Here is an 8,372-nt window from a genome sequence, read left to right on the forward strand (position 1 = left end):
GACATGTTGTGAAGACTTCATGAAGGACGTAGGGGCAGTTCAGGGCCGTGTTGAGAAATTCCCAGATGATTGGGAGACTACAGCTGCAGTGATTAGGGAGACAGGTAGGAAGGTGCTAGGTATGTCCTCTGGGCAGAGAAAGGTGGACAAAGGGACCTGGTGGTGGGATGATGAGGTCCAGGAGAGTGTGCATCAAAACGTGCAGTTTGATGTATTTTCATTGTTTGTTACACAAAGTCATTACCTACTGTTTTGAGTCAATATTTTAGCATATAATCTGGGTCAGAAATACCCATTTAGATTTTTTTTAGCACCAATTCTACAGACAACAGGTTCACACACTAGAACAAAAACACAAGTTGCTTTGTACATTACTTTGTTTGGATATCTTCTATCCTAAAGACTATTGGATTTTATTTGTGTGATTTATACGATTATTGTATTTCTTTTGATAAAGCTTGATAACAAGATAATTTGTCTGGCTAGAACAAATTGTTAAAGTTCTTTTTAACAGACACTGTAAAGTGTTTGTGGATAACTTTAAATACAATTTAAATAATAACAAAAATCAAAATTCCACCAGAAAAAAAAATCAACTGTAAAAATGTTTTACTTGAAGAGTGTAAGGGTTTTGAAGTATTGAAGTGGGAAATCTTTCACTTTGTTTTTTTTTTCTTCTCCATTTAGTTTCACAGCAATGTCACACAGCAGCGACCTTTTATTCAAGAAAGACTGAAACTATGTCGGTTTTTGTCCATCTTGGACCGACTGACTGACGTAAGACAAAAGTGAAGTCAGTGTTTTATCCCTTTTTGTTTGCTGTAGTGAAGACTCACAGTGTTGATGCTGAGTCAGAGTCAGAGACAGGAAACACACTGGAGAATAACAGTAACTAATGTCCTTGTCTGTTGTTCAACTCAATATGAAATATTTTTTATATTTATTTTATATATCTTTTAAAATAAATGCAAAAATGAAAAGATATTTTTTTTCCTTTAACAATGAGTTCTGGTTGACTTTTTAAGCCACTGTAATAAGTGAGAGTCCAGGATGATGATCTTAACAGACCGGACTGAGTCCTTGAAATGAACCCTGTAAAACCTGGAGTTGAATTTACCCAAACCTAAGAGTGAAATGTCCAACTGGACTTATCTTTACAATCATATCTGGACGTATCTTCACAAGTCGGTGAAAGCCACAAAACCAAAACTGAGTCAAAAGTTGGACAAAAAATAAGCAAATGTATAAAAGGGAAGTAACTTAATGTTGCACAGGTAGCTAGATATAGTCCACCACAAGATATATTAAAGTTAGCCATGACATATATAAAACAAAATTGGCATAGGAGATGATTGTTTTAGCAAAAAAGACCCAAAAAACATAATTATGACCTAGGTTTTCAAAAATAAACTTGATGACAATGGGCCAAAAAAACAAAACAAAACAAGCTAAAATGAAAAAACAAACTCATCAGTACATTAAGCTAGAATTGTGTGATTTCTATTGAGCCAGAAATAAAAAAGATTTTTTTTTTTTATTGTTAGGTTGTGAAAAAATGTTAGCCAATATATTAAAAAAACTAAAACATCCAAAGACAAAGAAAATCGCAAGTTTATGAAAAAAGGTGTTTTCATTCAGAAATCTAACAGTCATATACTGTAGTTATCTAATAGCATCATAGCTACATGTTAGCAAATAAGATAGCCAAGGTAGCCAAAAGATAAGTGGAAGTTGGCCAAAAATGTAACACAAATACAAAGAGAATAGCAAAGTGATAAGCTAATGGGTTAGCAATAAAGAAAATTTGCTACACGTTAACAAAATGGTGACAGATGTTGGTGAAGGAAGAAAAAGTCAACAACAAAAAAGTGAATAAATGTCTTTTAGTGACGAGTGGCTCTCTAGTGCCCCCTGCTGTGCTGTATTTTAACACCAAGTGTGAAAACATTTAGAAAGTTTGTGCAGTGCCTTTAAACCAACAGCACCCCCTGTAGTTTATGTTTTCGATGAAGATAAAATACTTTTGTAAAAGTGCCTTACTCAGCTGGAACCATTTAATCCCTGGGTTTGTTTTCAGACGGAGGAGTCCGACATGTGGATGTGAAAACGTCTCAGAGACTTGTGTTTGAGTAAAGCAGCGATGGACGATGACCTCTTTACTCGGATGGGGTCTGCTACTGTCAGTGGTCTTTGTCCTGACGACGCTGTAGAGAAATGATGTCGTCTTCGTGGTCGCCTGTGATCCTGCTGCTGGTCCCAGCTGCTGCTGCTGCTGTCCATCCTCTTGGCTGCGCCCAGTGCTGCCCTCGCCGGAGCTCCCAGCAGTTGAAAGACGTCCGGTGACATAGGCACACTCAGGTACTGCCACGGCTTCTTTCCTGCCACGTCCCGCAGCCGGACGTCAGCCTTGAACTTGTTGACCAGCAGTCTGATGATGTTCTTGTGTCCGTGGATGGCAGCGATGTGGAGCGCAGTGTGGCCACACGTCGACCTGGAGTTAACATCAAACATCATTCCCTCCTTCTGGACTCCGTACCTGCAACCAGAAAAAAGACAAAAGTCTGCTATCCCACACCAAACTTAGTCACAGCACCCTCCAGTGATCGATGCACTGCTGCCTCAGTCTCCAAGTACCTGAGTGTGTTCACGTGTACAGCAGTAACACAAATTGACCACTAGAGGCAGCACTGAGCCTGGTTTTGATGCCACTTTTTGATTTTGATGACACAGTACCATAAGGTGTTGAGGACTCTGTGGTCTCCGTGTTTAGCGATCCAGTGCAGCACTGTGAACCCTGAGATGAAGTCATGCTTGTTGAGAAGTGACGGCTCTTCTCTGAACAAGGAGTAGATGTCAGGCCACGCCCCTGCAGCTGCCTTAACCAACCACATGTGTTCTTTGGGCTCCAGAGGAACCAGTGACTGACAAAGAAGCAAAACAGAAAGAAATTCAGAAGTGAAGTTTAAAAGGCAAAATATGATTAAAGTTGTAATAAAACAACTGCTTTAACACAAATCAGTTCGAAAAACATCACATTTGAACTGAGTGACGGAGGCAGCTGTGAATCAACAACTGCTCTGTCACTTGATGTGAAACTGGACTTTGGTGTAGGAGAGTGACTGTTATTGTCAGACAGAGCAGTTCATTTGATGGGAGTTTGACTTTAGCTTATTAACCTGCAGCCCTGTTTTACTGACATGGGCTCTGGTCTCTCAGATGTCTGACCTTTCTACAGCCCTCCTGCTCCTGGGCAGTCGTGTTGGCAGCAGGTAGCCTAGCTCCTCCACCTTCTTTTCCTCCTCCCCGGTCAACCCCCTCCACCAAACTTCCAAGGCTTTGGCAGCGTGGTGGCGTGGAGCAGGACGATAGAGACGAGGAGGAGAGGTTGTAACGAAGGCTCAGTGAGGAGGAGAGGAGGTGGAGGCGGTTGAGACGAGCCGCTTCACTACCTCCTACCCCTGCTCTGGCCTCCTCCTGCAGAAGCTGGTCCAAATCTGCACCCAAACTGACACACATTCTGCTCCTCAGCTGACTGTTGAGACGCCGGACCACCAGGGTGCGCTGCTGTGCTGAACCCTCACTGGACTCCACCTCCTCATGGTCGACGTTGACTTCACCTTTGAGAAAAAGGAAAGGGTTTGATTCTCAGAGAGGATGTGTGTAGTGTGTGTGACTGTGGGTCCAGGTGAGGAGGGGGTGCATCTGTGTCCACTGTGTCCACTGTGTCCACTTTCCCTCCTGTAACTGTGTGTTTCACAGCAGCAAACCAACGAAGAGACACAGCAGTATTTATGAGTGACAGAAAAAACACACGAGCTGCAGGAACAGGTCTGACAGGACGTGTAGAAAAAAGACAACTCCTTCACTCGTGTTCTAACAAGTCCATCACAGATCATCCACGTTCAAAGAGAAGCTAAGACAGGTTCTCAGGCTCCAAACTAACTCTTTGCATTGGTTGCACTGGAGCGTCCAACTTTCTTTTTCCAGGTACACCAGCATAATATTTCGGTGCACCCAAATTTTTTATTGTCACTTTTTCAAAATCATGACGTCACCTTCTTATCGTGCTCCGTAACTTTCATATAATGTGAATGATTTAATAACAAGAATATATAGACTAATATTCGTGTGTATTCCTGTTTTGGCAACTTAGAGTATTTGCATTCATTTTTGGAAACATTTAAATTTTTAAGACTTTTTTTTTGGGAAATTATTTGCAGTAACTTACAGTACATTTTTAATTTTAAAAGGGTCTTAGTTACATATTATTAGGCAGTTTATTGCATTTGTACTTAATATTGGAAAAAACAATTTGGAGAAATTATTTGCATAGATGTCAACCTTGAACCATAGCTATTGGTACAAATCTAACGGGGCATAACAGGAGAACATAGAGACGTGATGCACTTACAAAATAAATCCATATTTTCACCCGGGCAGCGTCAAATGCACCAGTGTGACTTAGATAAAGTAGGAGTAGATAAAAAAAATGTGGCTGCATCTACGATCAAATTCTGGAGCCGTGGTTTGTTATCATCGGCTGGAACAACTTACCGAGGAACGCGAAGAAATATTTTCTGAGCAAAAAGCCAATGAAACTTAAAAACATGAAGCAGTAAAAGTTAATCAAAATACTGACCAGTCGAGCATCGCCATGGAGACACACACCGTCCTGTGTCTTGGTTGTCGTGGAGACAGTCCACTGATGTACTGTGAGCTGCAACATTCTGGTTGTGTTGAAAGGCATTTGTCAAGGTTTCGGCTCGGTCCAGGTCTGTGGCAGACTTGGTTCTCTGAGATCGCTGCAGAACATCCAGGACTTTACTTCCACCTGGTGGCGATGCAAAAAAAGAAACAATGAATTTTAAGCTCAGCGTCTCAGTAGCTGCTGGTACTCTGCTGCCTCTTGTGGTCAGTTTATGTCATTGATGAAAATCTGAAAAAAAAACTCTTTTAACAGTGACATGTCACGACAAGAGGCTTAAAGTACTGCAGTAATAATAATAAAAAAACTTTGCTGAATAATTAACACAAAACTGCGCTGTCATCAAACATTGCTTACTGTTCATCCACTTCAAACATTGGAGGCATTACTGCCACCTACGGACTGGAGTTTGTGGATCAGTGTGGCAGAATTTATGGAACTTAGAAAGGTGTGTTAAAATGTTTTATTTTTTAAATGATCGCTTAATTTGTTATTAATTATCAAAATTATTGGTTAAATGTTGACCCCTCTTTTTAAAGGCAGCAGTGAATGAGCAGCTCCTGTGACACATGGGAGCTGAAATCATCAAATTTCTCTATGGACTTTGGTCTGTTGGAGAGTTGTTTATGAACTGTTTATGAGGTTAAACAGAGAAAATCATGTGATGTCATCAGACTCATCAACTACTGGTGGAATCTGTACCTGGTGGCACCTGCAGGTCCTCACAGCTGCTGTTCCACACTGATCCTCTAGAGGAGCCAGATAAAGGCCAGTTGCAGCTAGAGAAACCTCCATCAGAAGAAGACGGAGGTGAAAAGATGCTGCTGTGGCTGGAGGACAACCTTGTCATCCTGGATCCAGAATCTGAAGCCTGTGGGCATTGATGCCCCTGGTGGACATCATGGTGTAACAACAGCTCTTTGTTGGCTTTATGAGGAGATGGAGAATGGTGATCAATGTCTGAAGGACGCCTCCGCCTGCTGGACATTGTTGACTCCTCTGACGTGTATGTCTGACCCACATCTAAACCCGACTCTGAACTAGTCTCTGGTGCACGCAGGCGCAGTGTTTCTTCTTCTTCTTCTTCTTCTTCTTCCACGTTCTGAATGTAGATTGTTGGAAGTGTCTTCTCTGATGAAGAGGAGAAAGAAGAGGAGGCCACAGAGGGAGGAGCAGGAGATTCAGAGATGCATGATGAGGAGGCAGACATGGTTCTTCTTGTGTCTTCCAAAGGAACCCTGGAAAACCAGACTCCTTCTGCAGAACCTCGCCTCAGTGTGGCCTCCTGTTCTTGCTCCTCCTCCTCCTCCTCCTCCTCATCGTCCTGAAAAACTGCACTTTTATAACTCTGTCTGTATTTGAACCCTCTAGGAGAAACTTTAGGACCAGTAGGCGTGTTCTGTTGAGAAGGTTCCTGACCAGGAATTCCAGCCACCCTGGTCAGCTGGGTCCCAGGTACCAGAACTTGAGGATTTTGCCGCTTTCTGGTTCCTTCACGGTGTCTGACTACAGGAAGCTCCACTGTGGTCTCAGGAAGTGAACCAAAAGACAGACTTTGCTGTCCCACCATGGACCATTCCCGCTGGACAGGATGCTCAAAGGTCCGAGGAACCTCCTGTGGCACCACGGCCTTTGGAGCCACCACAGCTGCAGGTCCACCACCAACCTCCACCATCCCCACGCTGTTGTTGTTGTTGCTGGCGATAATGCCAGCTGCAGGAAGGACCGTGGTGCTGGGGGGTTCTCCTGCTGGTACTGGTACTGGTACTAATGTTGATGCCTGTGCAGAAAACAGAACAAAGGAAGTGTTTTTACTGCAGGTGTGTCATTGGTCAGATGGCGGCAACCAGACCAAGTAAACTACCTGCTAAACTAGCTACGTTAACTAACCACTGGCCTACTTGGTATCTAACTGAACTAACTACAGGACTTCAGGTTTACCTCAGTGTAGTCTTGTTTTTTTATTTTATTTTTTTATTTTATTCACTCTAGTGTAAACGTTTTACCTACGTACAGAACAAAGTACAAAGTACCTCCAAACAGACTAATTACCAGTTCACAAACCCACTGTAAACAACTCAACTACCTGTTATCCTACTACCAACTAACCTATAAACCAACAACATAACTACTCGCCTGCATACAACCTTACCAACTGGTCTGGGGTTTCTCTGCGAGTATCCCTGCTCCCCTTAACCGCTGTTTGGTTTCTCTTCTCCGGGCACAGGTCAGAGCTCCTCCCGGCAGGAGACCGAGGTGGTCCAGTCGAAACTCCTCCTGCATCTCCTCCACTCTGGATCGAAACCCTGAACTTCTTCCTGAGAACGACGTAGGAGACTCCGTCCTCCTGTCGGACCGTGGCCACGGTGTTGACGAACTTTTTAAAGATGTCTCGGTTTCTGTCTCGGTCCTCATTGTTCCGGATGAAGCGGCTAAAGTGCAGCAGCAGCTCGGAGTTTTTGACGGAGCCTCCGTGGCTCCGGAGGAAGCCTAACACGGCCTGTTGGCTGAGGTCTACGGCCATTCCGCCGTTGCACCTCCGCCTCTGCTGCTCCTCCGCCTCCGCTTGGTTTCAAAGGTCTGTCAGACTGGACTGAAGCCCCGCCCACCGCCGCTCACCTGACACGGGCTACATTCCTTCAGAAGAGCAGGATGTTTGGGCATGACGTCAGCACACTCATTTGCATACATTAAGCATTAGCTTTCTTTACGTTGGGACTAATAACGAAAAATACAATGAAAAAAAACCTTGTTAGCTACAATAAAAAAAAAGCGACCAACTTACAAACATATACTTATGAACTCATCTACTAACCCATGGTAATAACTACAGACCTATGATATACGAAAACCGAATGATCTATTTATTTACAAAAATGATCTGGGTATTAACCAATCAACCAACCTTTGTACCCACCTACCAACTTACCAATATTTGTTTGCCCCAACTTAACAAGTACATTTTACTCTAATGGACATTTTACTCTTTAAAAACGTTTTGAGGAAAAATTACCAATAAAGAAATAACAGGTGGGAAAATGATATACATATAAATCAGAGCAAACATAACGTTTCAAACCAAACTTGAATGGAAACCTGTCCAACAACAGGTAGAATTTTTTTCTTTTCCCCAAATACAAAGAAACAGGATGTGACTTGGTGTCAAAGTTCAATCTCCAGAATTCTAAAAGAAAGAACTCTCTGAGGGGAAACACCACTGAAGAAGAGAGCAGACTGAACCATGGAGCAGATTTGCTATCTACAGAAATAAAGACTTTTATACAGGGAGCAGATAGATGTAGCATTTGTGTGAACTAAAACAAATGAAAATATAAATAAATTATATAATTTGGAAATGCTTGGCGGGCCAGATTAAAAAGCTGAATCTTAGTTTGCCCATGCTTGGTCTAACCAACCCTCTGAAAACCTATGTTTTTCTCTACATACTGGTGCATCTGAGGCTGTAATGTTTGTAATAGACATGACAACATCACACTGTTCAAATGTCCGTCCAGTTTGTCAGGTGGTGTTTCAACAGCAGGGTGGAATCACATGACACTGTACTGTGTTTGCACAGAAAAACATCAGTCATTTTCACAAATACAGATTCAAGGCAGTGAACGTGGATCTGATGTATGACAGAAAGTGAGAACAGCAGGGTCTGAAA

The 8,372-nt window shown here is 42.6% G+C and overlaps 1 protein-coding gene across 2 annotated transcripts; it reads right to left on the reverse strand.

The window, feature by feature from the left end:
- Positions 1-1,281: 1,281 nt before the first annotated feature.
- sowahb (sosondowah ankyrin repeat domain family member B) lies at positions 1,282-8,229 on the reverse strand. 2 transcript variants are annotated; one of them, XM_008324745.3, is made up of 6 exons: positions 6,858-8,229; positions 5,408-6,485; positions 4,640-4,831; positions 3,226-3,617; positions 2,734-2,921; positions 1,282-2,536 (listed from the first exon to the last, which is right to left on the reverse strand). In XM_008324745.3, the coding sequence occupies exons 1-6, from the start codon at positions 7,227-7,229 to the stop codon at positions 2,074-2,076; spliced, it is 2,685 nt and encodes an 894-aa protein (XP_008322967.1). In that variant the 5' UTR covers positions 7,230-8,229; the 3' UTR covers positions 1,282-2,073. The 2 variants fall into 2 exon arrangements, with proteins under 2 accessions (XP_008322967.1, XP_008322968.1); XM_008324746.3 differs by having other exon boundaries at positions 2,396-2,536; positions 2,635-2,921.
- Positions 8,230-8,372: the final 143 nt, after the last annotated feature.

This window comes from Cynoglossus semilaevis, chromosome 14, assembly GCF_000523025.1.
Source record: "Cynoglossus semilaevis isolate Cse_v1.0 chromosome 14, Cse_v1.0, whole genome shotgun sequence".
In the NCBI taxonomy this organism is placed as follows: domain Eukaryota; kingdom Metazoa; phylum Chordata; class Actinopteri; order Pleuronectiformes; family Cynoglossidae; genus Cynoglossus; species Cynoglossus semilaevis.

Excerpts from the sequence above, each read along its gene's own strand:
- sowahb (XM_008324745.3), bottom strand. The coding sequence starts at position 7,229 with ATGGCCGTAGACCTCAGCCAACAGGCCGTGTTAGGCTTCCTCCGGAGC. Across the intron at positions 6,486-6,857 it reads GAGAAACCCCAGACCAGTTG|GCATCAACATTAGTACCAGT; the intron begins GTAAGGTTGTAT and ends TTTTCTGCACAG. Across the intron at positions 3,618-4,639 it reads TCCATGGCGATGCTCGACTG|GTGAAGTCAACGTCGACCAT; the intron begins GTCAGTATTTTG and ends TTTTTCTCAAAG.